The sequence below is a fragment of the Homalodisca vitripennis genome, chromosome 6 (genome assembly GCF_021130785.1).
Source record: "Homalodisca vitripennis isolate AUS2020 chromosome 6, UT_GWSS_2.1, whole genome shotgun sequence".
NCBI classification, from domain to species: domain Eukaryota; kingdom Metazoa; phylum Arthropoda; class Insecta; order Hemiptera; family Cicadellidae; genus Homalodisca; species Homalodisca vitripennis.
Window position 1 is genome coordinate 107,098,896 of NC_060212.1, and position 23,186 is coordinate 107,122,081.

The 23,186-nt window shown below is 33.4% G+C and overlaps 1 protein-coding gene across 1 annotated transcript in view; it reads right to left on the minus strand.

Moving 5' to 3' along the window:
* Positions 1–18,867: 18,867 nt before the first annotated feature.
* The window catches only part of LOC124364690 (serine/threonine-protein kinase VRK1-like), a 40,284-nt gene continuing 35,965 nt past the window's right edge, over positions 18,868–23,186 (minus strand). Inside the window, exon 13 of the mRNA XM_046820358.1 lies at positions 18,868–23,179. Coding sequence (XP_046676314.1) covers positions 23,076–23,179 — 104 coding nt within the window. The 3' untranslated portion in view covers positions 18,868–23,075. The remainder of the gene's footprint in view (positions 23,180–23,186) is intronic.

Below are 23,186 nucleotides of genomic sequence, written 5' to 3' on the forward strand. Positions count from 1 at the left end.
AACTCTGCTTCAGTACTAACAATATTTACGGTATACACACAAAAAAGGGCGGAAGTGATCAATAATTAACAGTTTCTTGTACTTAATGTGTTTACTTGAACACTTCCAATAGAAGCCGGAATGATATTAGCTATTTGGGATGAGCAACATTATTAATTACAATCTACTTGACAGCCATACTCGCAGATCGATCATTTGTACTGTAACAAGCTAGTTTACTCAATATTAATAACAATGAGATACATCGAGGAATGTATCCCTCAACAGAAAATATTAGAGTAGTGAATATTGTTTCTTTTTTTGGGCCATATCTAATATCAATACGCGCAATGATGCAATAGTAATATTGAACAATTCATACGAAACGAACGAATATCGATACAAGGGTATTCGATACGTACCCCTATCGATATTCAGGTTTCCGATGTGTATCAGTGTCGCTGTGAGTGTGTACGCTAACCTCTCATTATTCAGCAACCAGGGACAAACAGTAATCACCACCATTATCACTCGAAGGAATAATATAACTCCCAAGAAAAACTAATCTGTTAGCGAGACAAACCATGGCGTAATATCCCATCAGCAAAATTGTAAAGATGGAATATACAACAGGTGTTGTGTAGTATAAAGTGATGCACTTCATTTTGTCAGGGAATAATACATAATTTACGTATACTGTAAGACTAGGTGTTTCTTTTTATGTACCTAATAAAATGTAATCACTAAATAGCGATACAACTGTATCGTATCACGAAACACTGTACCTTTCAGAACAATAATCTAAGTATTTTTTTCTGTTTGCAAAATTGGGAGGCTTTGGACTCAATCCATGATTCCTCACGGTACATTTGATTATAATGGCACATCGGTGTTAATTTCATTAGATTGTGTTTAACAAAACGTTGATATAATGTTCTAGAGCAAATTTCCACTTAGACCTTTTAATTTTCGGTAAGAACGTCTTCATGCCCTATAAAAACTCAGGAGAAAAATCAACTACGAAGCGTAATAGATCTGCTGATAATTATAGCCATTTAAAATCTGTGAAACCGCATTCTCTAGCATAGCTAAATTTGTTTACCATTTAAATTACCACATGATTTATGGTTTTCTATCCTAATCCTCTTTACAACTTAAACAGGTGTAAATTGGGAACTAATGTTTTAATGGGCTAGCCGTAAAAGTATTTTTGTCCGACATGACACCCATAATGATTTTTTCTGTTATTGTAGAGTTTAAGCAAATTTTTCAGTTTAAAATTACCGCGCCAGGATGCATATATACATACAATTAAAATATAACATATCCATATATATTTTAGTCTATCGCCGTGTTAAATAGTTATTCAAAGACATCCGTCAATATAATTGCATTTTTAAACGGACAGTTACAAAAATCTATCCAGTTCCTCATGGCAAAAATGAAGAAGGGGTCAAAAGAATAATTTTGTTTCTCAGTAACATATTTTTTCATAGTTTGGACGAATCTCCCCAACAATTAGACACGTTTAATAAAATGTTAATATCAGCGGTAGCTAAAGATTTATAGACCTTAAAAGTGGTGAAATTACAGTTGTATGCTATCTACTTCTTTGATGGGTGATATAACTATTACTTATATGCCAAAAGTTAGGTTTTAAGTGTGTCCAGGCAAGAAAAATATAGAAAATCTGAGTGAAAAATTACCATTTTCATTATTTTTTAACCCTTTTTGATGGCCCTCTCATATCTCGACCTTCGCGCCGAAACTAGCTTTAGTAATCCGATCTATTTCTTTCCTAGATTAAGAAAATTATCTCTAAAGATAAACTGGACTCTTGTCTCCTAAGAATATCTGTCCAGTCAAGTGCATTATTAAGTAAGGTGATTCTGTCAAGGCCACACGCAGCGTTAAGTGGCACAGACAAGAGGACTGAGGGAAACGTGTGGGGAAAGACAATTAATTAATTAAAAACAACATGCCAATCCCAAGATAGCTTCGGTTTACGAATGTAGAACAGCCGGGGAGTTACCGAGTACTCTAGCCAACTCGGTTTCGCTTAATCTACTGATTGTTATCTTTGTGTTAACTTTCCTTTTGCTCCTCGCTTCGGTTGTAGACAACAGGTGTAAGACTAGCTTTTTCACTGGTTTTTATTTAAGGACTTGTAGTTTGTGATGAGATCTATTACTAAACAGCTCAGCATTCTACCAAAGAACATAATGTGCTACTTATTTTTGTAAGCAACTTGAATCGTGTTTTTAAATTTAATTGATAAAACAAGATTATTTTGATAACGCATATACGCGTCACCGATAAGAAACTGGCTTTACCGAACAAAGTTTTTACCACACAATCCTCATATTGGTGCCAAGATTATATTTTGAACTGCTCCCTCATAAAGCATATTATATGTATATCTTTATGGAAATAAATGTGGTTTGATTTTATATGATTACCTCAGTGTTTCTACATTAGACACATAATTATTAGGCTGGACATTAATTTTAGTTTGCAACTTTACTAAAAAAATCAACTAAGGGATATGACCCATCAAAAATTGTGTAGAATTAAAAAATCTCTTAGGCAACGTTTTAAAACATTTCCGGAGGTTAAAACCCTTCGTTATCACCATTACGGAGAAAATGCTGCATTCCTAGTCATTTTCAGCCGCACATCACTCAACTAGTTTTATGAAATGCTTATGGGATATTTGCTCTGCGGATAGGTGACAATCCGTGTTTAATTAAAATTCAGGTAAATATTTAAAAAAGTGTACTACGTGGTTTCCACATCACAGACAACAAAATATCGGAATGATCGGTCATTGAAGGTTGCTCTTTTTAGAAGTACAAACACATTACCTTTGTGCACGGAACCTAATTGTCTCTGAGAGTAGAATTCATGATAAGATTGACTTTTTGTGCCTAACATTCTTGTTATAAGCTTTGAATAAACGTATACTCTTATGAACTTTACACATTCTTGAGATAAATTTGCGGGAAACAAACTTATTTCCATGGCTTCCTTGTAAAAATTGTTCAAATACACCAAGAACTCCTTGTGATTTTTATCAATTTTTATAATAATCATATTAATTTTCCAAGAACTCCACATCGGGTGTGCACCACCTACACCAAGCCACTCTACACAAACATAAGCACGCTGCTTTTATTCTGTTATCGTACAGCTGACGTTGCCTCAAGCATTATTTCTACGCGTAGACTAGTCAGCTGTATTAGGACAGGACAGCTGTCTGGACCTCTCTCTAGCATATCGCTCTAGATCAGGGTCAAGGTTAGATTGTGGCGCGGGCGACATCTGCAATATTGTATCTGCTGACAGAGCTGGAACCGGGCCAATTACTGTGGTTGCTCCTGCGCACAACGTAACGCAAATGACGACTATGAAGGAGCTTGTTGAAACAATCTTTAGGGGAAATTAAACCGTCCAAACTTACATACTGTTTAAATATTTTTCAACATTTTATGATTTTTATCATACGCCTGCTCGGCATTGTCAGGAACCCAGCGATGTCGTAAACAGATATACTAGAACCTATGGAGGATGACATTATTTCATATTGTACAGAAGAAAAACAACACAATACTCTGTAACCTATTTTAGCGACAAACATGTTATATACCAATACTACTCTAGCTATACCTATAGTATACGAACTACAGCTGTAACCTAGAGTAGTGCACATTTATGTACTCTAGCTAAATTATAAGGTAATGATTAACACATAAGCTACTAAAATATTGTGCTATTTTCCCATTTCTGTATATATAAATTCGGTCCAAGGATGTCGACATTTCGATAGTTCGAGTAATTCATTAAGTAACGTCATGGTGTCCAATGTTAATCTACAGTACCGTGGCATTGTTGTTGCGAGACACCAAAGAGGAATCAGGCGCTATAAACTCAACAGAATTGTGTCGATTCCTGCAAACCGATGACAAGCGAGAACCCGGTCCTTGAACCGGATGAGACAGGGGTGTATCACTCACTGACAGGTAAGGTATGTCATTGACCTCACATTCGGAGCTGCCGGGGCGCCAGTGTCGGTCGCATTCCAATTCCAGGACCGGTCCTTGGCGCCACCCCGCGCATGTGGAACAGCGGAACAGGAGTAGTCGGGAGCGGCGCGGCGCCGTGACAGGGCGGTAGCAGTGACACAGTGACGTAGTCACCGTGAACCGTGACCCGGTGGCGCTAGTGAGAGTGGCCGGTGACCGGGAGTGTCAGATATCTTTGAGCCAGGCCAACCATCCCTTCGGTGTGAAACAAATTTACACGAAACGTGTGCTGAAATATGTAGCTGGATAATTCCCTTTCTTTTCATATATAATCATCAAAATTACAAGAGAATTCAACATTTTGGAATGTTTTACAAGTAAAATTTTATAATCCTTATCATTCTACTAGATCATCCCGAAAAAACGCGTTTTAACAATCGGTCACTACGCCTCCATTATGTTTGCACTGATCGCTGCCCTTCAAGCAATGACGAGTAGGCTACTTGCCACCACCTTTCTGCCCGATCTGCCATTTTAATAGTAACTAGTTCCAGAACTGAGCATTAAAACAGCTTTTTGCATCATTAGATTAAAATAATATAAGCATTCGTAAAATTGCATTTGTATTAGTTTTACTGATAACACAAACGAAATCAAAGTCTATGCAATCAATTATAGATAGGAGGCAAGTGACCTACTGGCTCGATTCGACCAAGAGTTTTTCCTTATGCCTAGTGCTATAATTATTACTGGGGATTTAAAAGCTATGTTTGTTTTTAAACACAAAAAACTACTGTGTGATAAATGAGGAAGCATGCCTGGGTGAGAGTACCACTTGATCGGATGAACAGCTGTCACGCTGGTCCAGCCAGTCAGACACTCCTAAATACCCTCCTTTGGAAGCAGAAAATCCACGGAACGAGTAAGCACTGCAGAAACCCCAGAATATTGTACCGTAGCTAACGTTTGATTCGAAGAAGCTGAAAGTTTCCTTGGAGACTAATTTAGGAAAGTCATCTATCTCAGGGCAAAAGTTGCAGAATTAAGATACTTAACTACCAAGTTAATGTGGGAGTCCCACTTAAGTAAGCTTTCGGAGATCATTCAATGTAAAGTAGAAAAAACAACGGTCCTGCCACTGAGCCCTGGGGTATACCTGTCTTGACTAATGAGTAGTCCGAATGATAAGTGTTGCCCTTGCTGGTTATTTAAACACATTAAACACGGCCAATCGACACCCCTTATCCCATATCATTCAAGTTATTTAGCAACATGCGATGAGCGAATACATCAAAAGCTGTGCTTAAGTTACCAAATAAATCAGAGTGTGTTCACCAGACCGGTGAAGATACAATTTGTTTAAAGTGAAGGTTATTGCAGATGAAATATTGGAATCAGGTCTGAAATCCAAACTGATATGGATACAGTACTTTTTTCTATTAAGAAAGTTAATAAGTCTGGAATTAAATAATTTTTTCAAATGCTTTTGAGATTACTGGAGTTATGGATATGGGTATGCGAAAGCTAACACCAGGCTTTGCTAATGGAATTGTTTGCCTGATGTTTGAGTCTGTTGGAAATACACCTTCTGACACAGACTCGTTATAAGAAAACCGATTAGAAATGGGGGCGAGTTATATATGTTTATTACAAAAGGAAGGATAGAAATACCGAAAAAAGAGAACAATGTTGTCTAGAAAAAAAAGTGGTTAGTTAAGGAAAAAATGGATTACCCCAGTTTCGTAATATTTAAAGGTTTATGGATAATAAGAGAATGTAAAGTAGTGAAACCAATTTGGAGAAGAAAATGACCCTGCGTTAGAACTGTAGCTTAGGAGTGTAAGGTCTGCTTTATAAGCTTACAAAGTTATGTTTTGGAAATGGAAATGTAATATTGTGTGTCATTCAACTCCATTAATTTTATGTACTATTATTATAATCGGGTGCCTTAAAACTCCTCACCCTCCCCCAGATAACTTTCTTTATGAATAGATATGGAGTAATTTACCTATTGGGGGAAGTTTACATGACCAACTGAGCAGTTTTGTTGATGTATGGAAAATTTTCGACTTCCCCCCCCTCCCCACAAGTAGAGGTATTTTGGGGGTGAGTAAAATTTTTTAAATACGAACCCCTAGCAAAATGAAACACCTCGATTTATAAAGGTACCTAAAAACGAAGAAGTAAAATAAAAACTCCACATGTTGGTCATGATAAACATCCTCCAGAGTAGAATTAGGCTCCATCTCTATTCATAATAAAGTTTAATAATGGGGAGACAATTAAGGCCACCCGGTAATACCTTTCGTAGTCCTAATACTTGTAAGCCGAGAATAACAACCCTGAATGACTGAATAGAGGCAGATATTCGCCACAGAAGCCTACTTTGTTCTCAGTAATACAGGTATGCTCCGAGCTTTCATGATATCGGAGATCAAACTTACTATAATTAAAGAACAAAGAAGACGATGATTGTTAATTATTAGTAGGTTTGATTTCAATATCCAATCAGCGAAGATGGATAGAGAAGATCGATGACACCATACGACCTCGAGAAATTGTGGTCATTCTATCAAGAAATGTGGTCCCGCTTACCTGGAAAATATACGTCCGCTTAACAGCAAAGTAATCACCTACAACCGTCTTCGCTGCTTGGACACAATAACATCCGGCCTTTAGAAGAAAAAGCCATCAACGCCTTGCATGTTAATGGCTGCAAAGAATAAAGATCTTCTAAGAAATGTCAATGCCTAGTAATAATACCTCATAAGACGGCTAAAGAAGAAAAGCCATCAACTGCTTGCCCAATTTGTATGCTGCAAAGAATAAAGATCTTCCTAAGAGATGTCAATGCTTGTAATAATACCTCATAAGACGGCTAAAGAAGTAAAAGCCCATCAACCTTGGCATGTATGCTGCAAAGGAATAAAGATCTTCTAAGAATGTCCAAATGCTGTAAATAATACCTCATAAGACGGGCTAAAGAAGTAAAAACCATCAACGCTTGTATGTATGCTGCAGAAGAATAAAAATCAAACTAAGTAATGTAAATGCTGTAAAATACGAAAAGAATAAGTAATACAAACCATACACAAAGATTTAATTAATACAATGTAAATAAGAAGAATCAATAACTTCTTCGGAGCACTACTCAAATATTATATAGGATCCGGATGTTTTTTAATCACATATTATACAATAACAAATGGATACAAAACAATGAAAACATGATGATAACCTTCTAATTGCTACCAATTTGATCTTCTATACAAATGATGTGGCAACTTCATACATTGTAAAATACCCATTCTGTCAGCTAATCTTTAACATACACGAGGTAAACTGCAACGAAATCATCCGGTATTATACAGCTCGTTTTCTTTTAATTCCCTCAGAGTGGCAGGTTGAGCAAGAACAATGACGTAGATCCTCGGAAACAAAGCAATCGTTTGCAGCTATCAATAATTGAGTCGTGGGTTAAAGATAAACGTGGCACAATCACAATAACCTTCTACTTTGACTCAAATTCGCTTAATGTTTTAATTTTATTAGCACGATGCGTTTTCCAACTGCTAAAAAGAGAACTTAAAGTAAAATATGACGGAAGATTTGAATACAAAAGTAAATAGTAAAGACTCGTGATCATTAACCCCCCCCCCCACCCCCCCCCCCCCCCACCCCCCCCCCCCCCCACCCCCCCCCCCCCCCACCCCCCCCCCCCCCCACCCCCCCCCCCCCCCACCCCCCCCATGGCAAGGTGTTTTTGGTGTCTGCATGGTATACAGGGTGTTCACAAAAGGGTGTCACAAACTTCTGTGGATGATTGTATTCATTATTTCGAACAAAAAATGACATATAGACATAGGTTGAGAAATTTTTCGTTTAGCTGCTAGCTGCTATTTTGTATCTTTTACAAAACAATTATCACTACAACTAGTTAAGCTAAAGAAAGCAAATTTAACACATAGGTTTGGATAGATAACAGAAAAGTAAAATAAATTGTGTTATTTTCTTTAATATTTAAAAACTGGCGTCTGTTGAAAATGTTTAAATAAGTGAAATAACAAAAAAATATAGTTATAAAAAATGTACTAGACACCAACCATTTAAACTTTTTTTTTGTAGTAGTGTACTTTGTTTTGAGTTATAAAGCTTGTGAATATAAATAAGTTATCTTTATAATGTGCATTCATGCAATGCTAAATTACCAACTATAAGCTTCAAATTGTTTGACAAAGTTTTTTTTTTTTTTTAAGGATAGGGACCGATCTCCTTTTAAGCCTTATTCTGTCCGTCCTCATGGGCCACAGGCCTGTGCGAGGATCTTATCAAACAGAATAAAGGGGAGAGTCGATACAGTACGAGGTTGATTGTACTGATAAAAAGTGCAACGGTCACAGACAGGATTTGAACCTGCGCTATCTCTAACTCAGACCCCAAGTCCAACGACTTAGACCGCTCGGCCATCGGCACTCCATCGGCATATTAAATGATGCCAAATCTGTAAATTATTTTTTAGGATTTAAAATAATTAGCTTAGATTAAATTTAAATACAATACTTTTTTATTGCAATACTGCAAAATTTCCATGTATTAAAATATATGCAAGTATATTATTCAATTATATTGGTAACATAAAACCCTTTGTCAAATGTCAACTGACACATCAGTTCTCATGTTGCAACAAGATTAGCCTTGAACTCTTCCATCTGCAACTGCTTAGTAAAACTCAAAGAAGACAGTTTAAAAAGAATCAAGAATCTTAATTTTGTCGTTGACATAATACATATTATGTATTGACAAAGTCATATTACAGCTTGAATTAGCTACAGTCAATTTTTTTTCAATAATTTATGGCATAAAAAATTATAAATATTTGAATATATCATTAGCTAACAGGCATGGGTTTTAAGTTTTACTAGGTTATAATAAATAAATATTGCACATCAAAATAACATACATAAAAATAAATTATCACAGACAAAATAATTATTATGAAAGACAAAATAGCATAAAAACACTGAAGTTAAATAACAAAAAAACTGCACATAAAAGTTTAAATATAACATATACAACAATATTGCACCAGCTCAGAAATTTAAATGTATCACAAGTATCAATATAGGCATATAGCTATCTAAAAAATATCTATTTGTTTCAAAAGCAAAAATTCTTGAACTGAATAGACTGGGTTATTCAACAGCCATTCATACAATTTTGTTAATAAAAACTTTTGATTGTTTAAGTAATTGCTAATTTTAATATATTTATTAATTTTATTATAGATTTTGAAAAACATTTCTACGTGGCTATTGAGTGTTTTTCCTAGCCTGGAATGCGTCCTTGAAATATTACTACTATTTCTGGTGTGATAAGAATGCACATCATTTTGAAAAGATAAAAGTTCATAAATATACAAATTAATTATTGTTGGAATTTTTAATAATTGAAACAGCGGCCTGCAGTGGGCATCATCTACTGCATTTGCGAGAATACGAATAACCTTTTTTTGAATAATTAAAATCTCTTTTGTTCTACTGCAACCACCCCAGAAAATTAAGCCATATCTATAGATACTATAGAAAGATTGCAAAATAAACCATTTTTAAATATCTCATATCAACAAGGGCTTTAAGATGTCTAATCACATAGACAACTCTAGATAGCCTAATTGACACATGATCTACATGGGAATTCCATTGAAGTCTGCTATCTAAATGCATTCCAAGAAACTTGACACACGCATCTTTGGGTTGTAAATTTTGGTCAAAAGGCCTCAAAATAAAGACTAAGTGTTGGGTTTTATCAGAATTCAACTTGAAATGATTGCTTTTAAACCAGATTTCCCCCTCATTTACAGCACTGTTTATTAGATGGGAAAGTTCACCTATCATGCCAGCGGCTGCAAAAAAGGTGGTGTCATCCGCATATAAAATTGATTTAACTGGATATGAAATATTTGATGGTAAGTCATTTATTGAAATCAAAAAAGTAAGGGTCCAAGCACAGAACCTTGAGGTACTCCATGCTCCACCCTCACCCTGTTTGACCAATCTCCATTAATACAAACAAGCTGTTCTCTATTGGTTAAATATGATTCAAAAAATTGTAGGGCAGATCCTTTAATACCATAAATTCTAATTTTAACAACAATTCCTGGTGATCGACACAGTCAAAAGCCTTGCTCAGGTCACAAAAGGCGGCCAGAGCAAAAGCCTCAATCACATTTCGCACCAAGTCATCTATGGCATTTAGGGTTGACTTGCCACTACGGAAACCATACTGTGATGTGCAAAGCAGATTATTATGTTCTAAGAATTCATTAACTTGATCAAAGATAAGAAGTTCAAGCAACTTAGATATAGCAGGTACAATTGAGACTGGCCTATAGCTTTCCGGCTGGTTTTTTTTTGGACCCTTTTTGTAAATTGGGCAGACTCGAGAAATTTTCAGTCCAGCAGGGAAAACACCATTGGCTAAAATGAAAAGAAAAATGACTTTATTAGAGGCGAAGTTAGGACTATAAAGTCCTCTCTACCACTTAACCTCATAAAAATTAAACTAACATATATATGAATACATTTATAACTAAAACTTATTTATTTACACTATATATTAAATGAATCTTAAAATAAAAACAATCATCAATAATTAGTGTAACTATATACAAATTTACAATAATATCGCAAGACACACACTCGCATTCATTCAACTTGCATGCAATTGCCCTAAGTATCGCACACCAAAGCCGCCAATCGCTATACTCCCTGAGCCCCCAGCATCAAGGCCCTGACCTCCGCCCCAAAGCGAGCGCGCTTATCGATGGCTCTGATGTTCACGGGTAAAGCATTCCACAATCGACAGGCAGAAACTGTAAACGATTTGCTAAAGGTAGTTGTTCGATGAATTGGGATAGATAATAAGGATGTACCCCTCCTTGTACTTCTTTCACTTATTTCAGACATAAATCGAAAGTTGCTAAACATATGTTGAATACAAAAGTCAATTGAAGTACTATGGATGGAACTATTTGCTTTAATAAATTATTTGACATATTGTAAAAATTGCAACTATTTGAATTTTTTAATCTTTTAACTGTTTTTAAAACATCTTCTTGAGTAATTAATTTCCAAGAGAACTGAGCAGGAGTAACATTTAATTTTGACATATAACAGTGGGGTGTTATATTAGGATTAGTGGCACTTTGCCTTAGTTTTTTAACTGAGTTTATGCAGAAGTCATTAAAAATTCTTGGGGTGAGATTTCAACTCTACTATTGCTAGTATGACCTTGAGTGTCTTTTTTTTATTAAATCCTAAGCTGCCTTACACTTATTGTTACTACCTTCTATTTTTTCTCTGTAATAAGCCTGCTTGGCTTCAGACATAGCTTTTCTGTACTTTAGTTTAGAATTGGCAAGCTGTTGTTTCAAATTGGACGAAGGTGTCTCTTTCAGAATTTGACTCAAAGCAATCAAATTATTTTTTCATACATGTTAATTCTTTTGTATACCAGGGCTGTTTTTGAAAACCATCTGTTTTTGATTTTACTGGGCCAGAATATAATTTAATAAGATTGCAATAAAAATGTATTGCTGAGGTAATTTTAAAGAAAAATTTTGAAAATAAATCAGTGGTGTTGAAATTATTGCTGAATACTAGGTCCCAATCAGTACAGAGAAGCATTTCTGCCACACAACCAAATTTCCTCACAGGTAATACCATTTTAAAGAAGCCAAAAGACCTCTCCTGTATGTTGTTTGCTTCAGATACAATAAACTTAATAAGCAAATTAAATAATAGGGCATCATGATCAGAAAAAGGAAAGGAGATAACTTCACAGATCACCCTTTCAGTAGCTGGAAGTCTATTACAAAAAATATTATCCAGACAATTTTGATTTCTGGTTGGTAAATAATTCATACAGTGATAATTATGTTGTCTTAATAAATTCAAAAATGTTTTAACACTATTTTTGGTACATTTGGTAATGTCAAATTCTCCGTTAAGGTCTCCTCCCACCACAACTGTGGAGTTGTGCCACTTGGAAAGAAATAATAGTAAACACTCTAACTGTTCTAAAAAAACCGTGAGGTTGCCATCGGGTGACCTATATACGGAGACAACAATTAAGTTAAATTTATCTATGAATATCCCGGAAACTTCAAAATGCATTTAGTCACATAGGAAACCTAAATCTAGCTCTTTGGTGTTAGAAGTTAGATCATTCCTCACAAATATTAGAGAACCACCTCTTTTAAATTTTGAACGACAAAAGGAACTTATCAGAGAGTAGCCTATAGGATTTTAAAAACTAACCTCGTCATATTGTAGCCAATGCTCTGAGATGCAAACAACAGACACTTTTAGGCCAAGTAAAAAACCCTCCAATATAACAGATTTATCCTTGAGGCCTTGGACATTTAAAAACATTAAGTTCATACTGTTGTCATCTTCTTGAGTCCTTGGAACATCATCCGGAGACTGCGGTCTTAGCCTTCGGTTTGGGTTGAGCTCTGCGAGTTGTCTTCCATGGGTAAAAAATGTTCGTTTGATGAAGTCCCGTTGATGACTGCTTCTTTTCGAAGAACTCCCTTGAATTTCTTAAGCAAGCAGCCACTAGGCCATATGTCAGCGTTGAGCACTTTGTCCAGGTCCAACAGAGTGGCTTACAGTGGCATACGAGAATTTAAGTCAAGGCTGAGATCTGCAGAATCTCAGAGCGGACAGCAGTGGTACAAGAGTGTTTAACTTAAGGCCAAGGCATGTTATAACAGTGTTTAATGATCTGCAGATCTCAGAGAGTAGTTTGTAGTGGCATACGAGAACTTAAGTCAAAGCTGAGGCATGCTATGACAGGGTGTTATGATCTAAAGAATCTCAGAGTAACATACCGGTATACAAGTCAAAGTTGAGTTATGCTATGTCAGGGTTTCATAATTTGCAGAATCTCAGAGTAACATACCGGTATACAAGTCAAAGTTGAGTTATGCTATGTCAGGGTTTCATAATTTGCAGAATCTCAGAGTAACATACCGGTATACAAGTCAAAGTTGAGGTATGCTATGTCAGGGTATCATGATCTAAAGAATATCAGAGCAGACAGCAGTTGTACAAGAGTATTGAAGTTAAGGCCAACGCATGCTATTACAGTTTTTAATGATCTGAAGCAACTCATAAAGAACTTTTTGTTGTGTATGGACCCAAGATAATGAATGAAGGCATTATTTAGGAATGATTTTCGTTCTTTATAAAAATGACTGAACAAAAGTTCATGACGAAGAAATAAATAGCAGGTTATATCTGGTCATTTAATAGATTACAAAACATAATGAATTACATCAGCTCTGGACTTTCTTATGCGCTATGACCAATAAGGAGAATCTTTTAAACAGAAATATGATCGGAGGTGAAACTTGAGTCAAGAGTGTGAATCCTGATACTAAAGAACTGATAAGACAAGGCGTTACACTCCATTGCCACACAAATTAATCAAATCACGGCAAGATTTTTCTACCAGAAAGCTTATGGGAACAACATTTTGGGATTTAAAAGGAGTACTGCAGGTGGAATTTGGTATTTAATACACAATTGTAAACTACAATACTATAAAATCTATATCAAGCGACTCAAAAAAAACCCCACTGTCTGCACCACAATGTCTCTTAATGTGATATTTTTAGGCACCCATCTTATAGCCCAGATTTGGCTCTATGTGCTTTGAGGATAATGAGAAATCAAAAATGCAGTGAATGTATAGCTCAGGGTACAAGGGGGATGTTTTAACAGAAGGAATTTTAAAGTGCATAGTTGCATATTCATGGAAAGTATATTGAAAACTAAAGGAAAGTCTTAGTTTTAGAATGTATAATCTACTTTTGAGGGTTTATACAAAAAAGAAAAAAGGTTACTTTCCAAACAGTTCTCATAATAAAACCAACTCAGTTATTGGTGGTTTTTATTCTGAAAGTGATCATGAAATGTTTAGTTATAGTGTAATTACTTTATAGTTGTACATTTATGAATAACATTTTCTTGTTTTGAGCATTTCTATTTATTTCACCAATATGTACTAAAGTGAACAATGAAAAGACTTGAGGTCAAATAGTACAACCATTTCTTCATTATACTAGGAATGAACTCACAAAATAACTACGTTTATGTTGATTTAACTGTCATAAGAATCTTGAAATCAGGTATTACAACTATTTCATAATTATTGTGAAGGGATATACATACCAAACTTCGTTTCTGTTGGACTAAGGCAGTGCTTCTCAAACTTTTCATATCAAGATTTGAATAGTATTAAATACCTTTTATTTCTGTAATACCTTCCGTGACAATATCCTATCCCCTCTCATACTTAATCTCCATCCCCACCCCATCAGCTTTCCTCAATAGTTTATTTAAGACAAACAATAAAGTATTGTGACCTTATAATTCACATTGGTATCAAATTTTCCTTATGCATATTATTGTAAAACATCATAAATATCTTAAGTAAAAAATTTTTTAAACTAGATACTATGAATGGTCTTGGAAAAAAATTTGAATATGTAGAGTTTAGGGACTTTTCGAAAAATAATATGAGTGTTTTTAAGAATGTCTTGTCCAATGAAAATTGGTTGACAATGTATTTAGCTGATGTAGATAAAAAGTTTGAGGTATTTAACAGTATTTTTCAATACAACTTTAACTTAATTTTTCCTAAAAAAAAAGTAAAAAAATATCTTGGTAAAAGTAAATGCAGCTGGATTAGTGACAAATTGATTATGGAACAGAAGGATATTGTTGAGCTTACAAAACAAGCTAAACGTAGTGGTAGTGAAGATTTCATGAAATATTGTAAATTGAAAACCAAAGATTACAAAACTAAGCTAGTTAATGCTAAAAAAAACCTTTTATGACAGACAAATTAGAAACTCAGATAATATCAGTAAGAAAACATGGCAAATTATAAATAAAGAGATTGGAAAAAGTTCTAATGTCCTAAAGGGTTCTATAAATTGTATAAAAAATGATAATGATGTAATAATATCAGACCCTTTAAGCATCTCAAATTGTTTCAATAACTATTTCATAGATGTAATAGGAGATTTTAATCCAAAATACAGCTAAGGAACCACAGTCCGCAAGTCATTCAGTGCAAAATGTTCTAGATCAAAATCTTATATACAAAACCCTTTTCGGTGTAATCCGGTAGATGAAAAGGAATTAGATAGAATTATTTCATCATTAAAAAAATAAATCATCGTCGGCCATGACGAAGTTCCGCTGAAACTAATTAAGTATGTTGGTAAGTCCTTGTTGAAGCCTTTAGTTCATTTAATTAACTCGTCGCTTATAACTGGAAATTTCCCTGAAGTTTTAAAAGTGTCTAGAGTAATACCAATTTTTTAAGAAGGGAGAAAAATTTAAAATGAATAATTATCGTCCGGTATCGGTTTTACCTTCCTTGTCAAAAATTTATGAGCGAGTTATGTACAGTCGATTAGTAGATCATCTAAAAAACAATGATTTATTTGATAGGCAGCAGCATGGATTCCGTAAAGGTAAATCCATTACTTCAGCTCTGCTAGAATTTACGGAAACTATAATAGATTCTATAGACAAGGGGGACAAGTCCATAGGGGTTTTCATGGACCTGTCAAAAGCATTTGACAGTATTTCTCACCAAGTCCTTCTTGACAAACTTAAAGTCATGGGTTTATCAAACCTTTCTCTAAAACTGGTTTAGATCATACCTCTCGGACAGATCCCAGTATGTTGAGATTACGTCAAAACAAAATACTCTAGTAGTAAAACATAAATCTAGCACACTAAAAATCAAGCATGGAGTACCTCAGGGTTCTATTTTGGGACCATTGCTGTTTTTATGCTACATCCAAGGAATGCCCTCAATCTTAAACAACATTAATGGTACAAAAAGTAATTTGATCTTATATGCTGATGATTCTAACTTAATTGTGACTGCTAAAACTTATGAAAATCTGGAAATAGCCCTGTAAAGAACAATTAAAAAACCATTCAAACTTATTTTCAAAGAAATAGTCTATTTTTAAATGGCTGCAAGACTAATCAAATGATATTTTCCACTGTACAAAGTAAAGATATTTTAGAAATACCAATTTCAGTTAAAACAAACTAAAATTGAAAAAATTAATAGTATCAAATTCTTAGGACTTAATGTGGACAATAATCTTAGCTGGGATGGTCACATAAAATATTTAGCGAGCAAAATTTCATCAGGGCTCTACATCTTGAGGCGCATGTCTTTACTGTGTAGCACTGAGACATTAAAGTCAATCTACTATGCACACGTGCATTCTCATTTAGCTTACGGGTTGGCCATTTATGGTGGAACATCTAAAAAAAAATCTAGACACAATTTTGATACTTCAAAAAAAAGCACTAAGAACAATTCTAAATTTAGAAGAGAGAATCTCGGTAAAAAGAAAAATTTTCCACTTTAGAAATCCCAACAATATATGAATCAATACATTTTTAGAGTGCATTATGTGTGTAGGAAGTAATCTTGACAAACTAGATACGCGTAGTAATATTCATTCTTATCACACTAGACACCGAAACAACCTAGATTTACCCCAACACAAACTTAGTTTCTACAAAAAGAAAGCCACTTATATGGCATTAAATTTTTAAATCACCTGCCGACAAATATAAAGAGCAAAATCTATGAAAAGGGCTTCCGGTGTTTTTTAAAGAAATATTTGCTGCAACGCCCCTGCTACTCATTGGAAGAGTTTTTTTTCCTAAATCCCAATAAAAATATTTATATTTGAGATGCTTTTTGGTAAAATAATAGGACTTAGTATAATCTTAACTCAGAAATGTCATTTTTTATTTATTTGATTTAAAATAATGGCTAACTAAATTGTAGTTTAGGTTAAATACATAATTTATGTACTATTCTACATATATGACACTATTCTTTGTATGTATGTACAAACTGAATAAAGAATTGAGAATTGAGAATTGAGAATGCACTGTTACTTGTTCTTTTTTAAACTTTATTATTAGACCTGGAAGTGAACAGCTCAAAACCTCTAGAAAGGGAGTTTCCAAGTGACAACCAATGAGAACTATTGTAGAATAAAATACACAAATGGTCAGATCACATGTCCTTACAAATATTTAGCTTTTCAGTTGCGTTTTTATGTAGTTGATTGCGCCAACCATGATCTTAAGTACATCGTTCAGTTCCTTACTGAGATGGGCAGTGGCCAATGCTCCTCTATGGATCATGTACCGAGTCCAAATCGGACTGGTCTCTTTTACCCTAATGAGAGCTCGAAGCCTCTTTTTTCAATCTCCCATTTAACTGCCACCTTCACATATTCCAAACACTTTTGCCACATATAACGAAGAGCAATGATGGGAAGAGTTGATTCAACACTAATTTTCAGTTTAGCTCCATTCCACCTTCCACTTAGTACAGCGTCTGAAGTCACGACGTTGTGACACATTTGACTCCTGGAATCAACATCCATCCGAAGAGAAAAAAACAGTCTGTAACAAAGAAGCTCAAAACGAACTCTCTACATCTTTTCAACATTAGAGACACCTAACTATAAAAACATTTAATCTACATGAAGTGTTCATCAATCATTGTATCATCAATGACACATGCCACTCGATGTCATGGAGATTCATAATGTTAGAATTACCTGTAGTGGATTCCTTAATTTGTTTACAGACTAAAATATCTTCAACATAGATGTTGTTATTAATAATTCTGACATAGCATGTGAAACGGATATCTTTTACTGCCAGTAGCCTTGTCAAATTGTAGTACACTCCTTGCCCTTTAGAGATAACTTCTGATAGCTAATGTTCTTTGTTTTCTATCTGACTGTACTATTTGACAAGGGTTTAATTTGTGCTTAATAGCACATCTGGGTGGAAAGACATATTCTGTTGTCAAGGCAACATATTTTAAGAAATAGTGTTGTATGTTCCTGATTCTCTTAGCAGAACACTCTTTGTGCGATTACATAGCAATCTCTTTTGATTATACTTAATTTTGATTAATTTAAAAGTAATTATGGAACGTAGATCTATTAATAGCAATAAATAATTCAATATGACATAAACCTAGTTTAGCATGACAGCAATAATACATTTTTTTTACATGTTATTTTGTTAATCACTCACTCAACCGTGAGACCATTGGCAGGATTTCACAGCGCACATGTTGAGAACTGGCTTAAGGGTTGATAAGTCATATAGATGAAGATTGAAAGGAACAAAATGCTAATTGCTGTAGCAAAATCTGTTATTTTTTAAAAAATTTGAGTATATTTCAAAATTATTTGTTGATAGTTGTGTTTTATTTTTCATTTACTGAAAATGTTGATAGTGTTCCTCCACTGCCATTTCAAGTGTCCAACAAAAACTACTGGTAAGGTTATATTTTCTTTGAAGTATGATATTCTCAAATAGTTTATTTTCCACTATTAATATAGCCTTTGAGCAACTACAATACTATTCCTTACACCTTGCTTTACTTGCTGCTTTATCTATAATTCAACATAATAATATTACTTCATTTCACTCCAGGGTCCTAATATTTTACCGAAGGTTTTGCTATTTACAATCATAGTGACGGGACACATCTAATATGTATTACAGCTTAATTTTCACACTAACTTTTTGTATTTTCAACTGCTTTATCATGACTTATTTTTTTAAAATCTTGATATACGTTTATTTTGTTTCACAATATTATTAAGTGATATTTTGTTATGACAAATTAAAATGCATTTAAAAGCAAACTATATATACATCATTATAAAAATATGACACTGGGAAATTGAAGGAAAAAGGAAACTCCATTAAAAACCCACTTTTGAGTTGTTAAGATTTCTTTATTTTATAAACTAAAGTCAATAGTTTAACAAAAAATAAAGCGTTGATCAAGAGTTTCTTAAATACATTCTAGATACATCAATTGTGTGTCAAACACAGCCTACTTTTCGAGCTATCTTCAGGCTCATGTTTCACATTTCATTTTCTCGTGAATGATGCAATATATACACACAAGTTTTTATACAAGCTTTTACAATTAATTATACTTATATATATACTTTTGCCCACGTAAATGGTAATTCAGGTTTCCAAACAATTGACAAAAATTACGAGTAGCTAATTCAGCACTCAAGCAACAGTGTTTATGTAAAATAAATTGCTTTAAGAAACAGTTAAAATCTAATTTCGTTTGTTGTTGTATTGGAATTTGCTTCTTTAATCTTGTGCTGTAAAATTCATTTTTAAATAAAATTGTACCTAATTAATGCAAATTCCTTGACAGCACAATCTTGTTTTCTCGGAAAATTTCTAATAGTACTTGGTATACAAAGTATCTATGTAAGTTGAGAATTGAGCTTACAATCTACAAGCCAATTATCAGGAGAAAATACAAAATTGTGTATGGGTGTTTATTCACTAAATAGTTTTGTAATATTTTGATACTAAAACCTGATTTTTAAAACCTATTTAAAAAATGCAAGTTTCTAGACTGTTTCGCCTTAGTAGGTAAATAGACTTTGTATAGCAGCAAAGACATTTTCAGTTGTTCAAGCATATTTGCAAACCACTGTGTGCTTCACTTGTAAACAATCTATTTGATTTTATATATTTATGTTCTATATATTACTATATTTGTAGTAAAACTGATTAAATGAAACATTTGTTTTGCTTCTTTCTACTTTTCATACAGCAAAGGCGCAGAAAACAAATAAAGCGCAAACAAATGTTTTAACAATAAAACAAAATATAGCCGTTCTGGCCCAGAAAGTTTACAAAAAAGTTATGCTTTTTTTAACTTTTCATAAAGGTTACAAGTATATCAAAAATAAGGTGTTCACAAAAGTTAACTTTGGCTTTCAATAAATGAGAGCTAAGGGAAATAAGCCAATTTTAGCACATTGCTCTAAGGGTTAATTGTTTACTAAAATGGGAATTATTGTTCTCCAATTGGTGAACAAGTTATCCGTCTCTCATGAAAACTAACATTTTTCTGAACACAAGCAATTTCTATTTCACAAAATTTTACACAACCCAAAATAATATCTAGATCTCAAAAGGTTATTCCAAATAGACTAATGTATTTAGTTTCAAACTAAAATAATTCATTTTACTGTGAGAAATTTACATACAAAGTGGATAATGCAGTACTTGTTGAATTTTGAATATACTTATCCACAATATGTACTTGGTGAATATTTACTGAAATAGATACTTACTCATTGAAACCATCTTTAAAACATTGTTACCTGAAAGAGTGCACCAAGGCAAAACTTTAGAAACATCTAGAAACCATAAAATCTTTCTGAAAGCAAATATTTAGCTACCAGTCTTATTTTTGGCAGTTTCAAAACAGACTAAGAAGATTTTGACAACAACAAAAGTAAAGCTTTTGAGTAACAAATTACTCTTAATGAATAACCTTTTACATAGTGTTGTGACATCAATATTAGCGAATAAATAACGACTAGGCATGAGAAGCTTCCTTACTACCACTAATCATGCACAGTTGAATGATCCCTAAAGCATCAGTAATGCAATTCGGGCTAATTCAAATTTGGATACAAATCAATGTTCACCAATTCTCTCAACTTACAAAGATTAATTAATAATTAAATTAAAAATAAACGATAACATCAGTTAAGTTTGTGAATTTTTCGATACCAATCTCAGTACAACCTATGAATGATTTTATGTCGAAATAAGTCCAAACCAATGAGGGTCTTTATCACAGATGGGAAGATGATCCAAATGCTTATCTAAGCCTTCCCAATATTCGTCAATATACCAATGGTTTCATAATATTTTCAAAAGATCAACATTTTTCTTTTCGAAAATAAACAATTTATACAGACAAACTGACAACAACTAATAATCAACTTAGAAATGTAGGACATCAGTATGTCGGAACATAATCTATGAACAACAATTCATGTTCTCTGTCAAAAGTATACACATTTAAAGTTCCTGCCACCAACATAAATAGATGGGTTAAGTCATAAGCACTTAAATTTATCTTATTTAGAATAAAAATCACAAAAACAAAAACTTTCATCGGTTTGATTGTACAAACAAATTACAAAGTAGGAAGCTTAAAGCCAACATTTTGTTTACCTTAAAAGGGTGGCCACTCATCCAGGAATGAGCCGCAAATCTCGTAAAACCGGGAAAAAATCTAAATATTTTTTCTCCCACAGAACTTATAAAAGGAAATTTGAATCTGAGGCTGACATATCGGTCAGTAGAGTAATTTAGACCAAAGTACTTCAGCAATAACTAAAATTGTAGCCTCCGAAGAAGAAGGTAGCCTCAATTCCAGTCAGAAGAAGGTTGAGGTTATATATAAAGGACTGTTCTTTTGTATGGTTGTGTTAATGAGATGATGTGGTTATTTCAAATCGAATACAGAAAATGTCATTTATATAAAATGCATGTACAAATAAAAAGCATCAACATGTTCTGTGGCCTTAACCCCACAGTTAATGGTTGTGTTATTATACCATTATTGGAGTTGAAAACAAATACCAATACTTCTGCATCATTTTAATTAAAGTTTTTTCTCACAAATACAATAATCACATTTTGTTACCAGAGTCCTATGGTTACCTAACAAAGTTACTCCTAGAATGATATTGTGAGAACAATTCAATATATTGTTTCGGATGCATAATCCTGCAACTGGCTTTAAACGATTATTGGTGCATTAACTACTTTTAAAATTACACTAATCTATTTTCAATGGATTAACTATGTTGTAATATTATCCCTCACAACAAGTTTATTTTTAATTTGTTTGAAATAAAACATATGTAAATTTAAAGATAAAGATCCAAGGTTTCACATTATGCCATAAAACATTCCATAAGTACATTGTATTTTTTATTACAACATTTGAAACTTGGACGTTCACATTTCTGATTGCGATTTGTTCTCGTAATTACTGTACGAGAAATTAATACAAATTTGGAGTGGTCACCCTGTTAAGAGATTGTGACCTCATTTTTAAGAGATCACTTTTTAAGATAATTACAATTTCTTAATGAAAGTAAAACACCGGGAGAAAAGTAACTAATTCAAAAATATTAAAACTTACACTACCTAGAATACTTTTATAAATCACTACAATTTTTTTCATAATTCACTAGCTTAACTGTTAGTAGAATATAGTTTGGCTTTGCGATAAAAACTATAATAACAATTAAACCTAATAAAACAAAACAATAAAATAATTTATCATTAGAAAAAAATTTATACTTTATGATTATGTACTATAGTAAAGCTTACACATTTGCTTTGATAGCATGGTTAAAGCTGAACTGATACAAACACAAACAGTGATAAGTTATTTTTAATCAAGAACAAAACAAAAACAAATTTAACTAACTGTACACATACTTACAAAGTAATAGGAAAAGTAGAAAATAATGTCTTTATGTTACAAATAACTTCAGTCTTACTGTATTCACATTTACTTTCAACAAACTCACTTTATCAGTCCAGTCCCTTTGAAAATGAATATTTATGCTTTATAATTATGCAACATTAAAATTAAGTAGTGATGGCATAGTCTAAATAAACATTTTAATATTATATAATATAGTGAATGATTTATATTTTAAGTCCACGACCAATTACATGTAACTAATTCACTTTGTAATGTACTTATAAACTACTTTTTGAAATCAATCAAAGATATATTTGTACTAAAAGTATTATGTAAAAACGTTTATAACCGAACACGAGTTTTAATTGCTCAAGCTTGGTTTATCTAATTTGTTTGTAATTTACAGCAATAGAAGTCATATTCAGCCAATAAATTATTAACATTTTTATTTAGTAAATCAATTCACACTAAAATTCCACAGACTTTGAAATAGATAGAAGATAAGTGAACACTAAATATTTTGTGTTTAAAACGTCTGGACTGTAATTATTGATCTGATGTGATAATTTGTAAGAGAAAGTCAGATATCCTGCCCTCAGTAAGTTCTGACATATTTACATATTTACAATGTCACTAATACATGAGTCAACCTTTGTTGTTCAGCGCTGCGTGGCGACTGGACTGCTTTATTCCTATGTGGGAGGGTGAGATTTTCTTCTGATACGCAGTCGAGATCATCGTAGCACGAGCTATTAA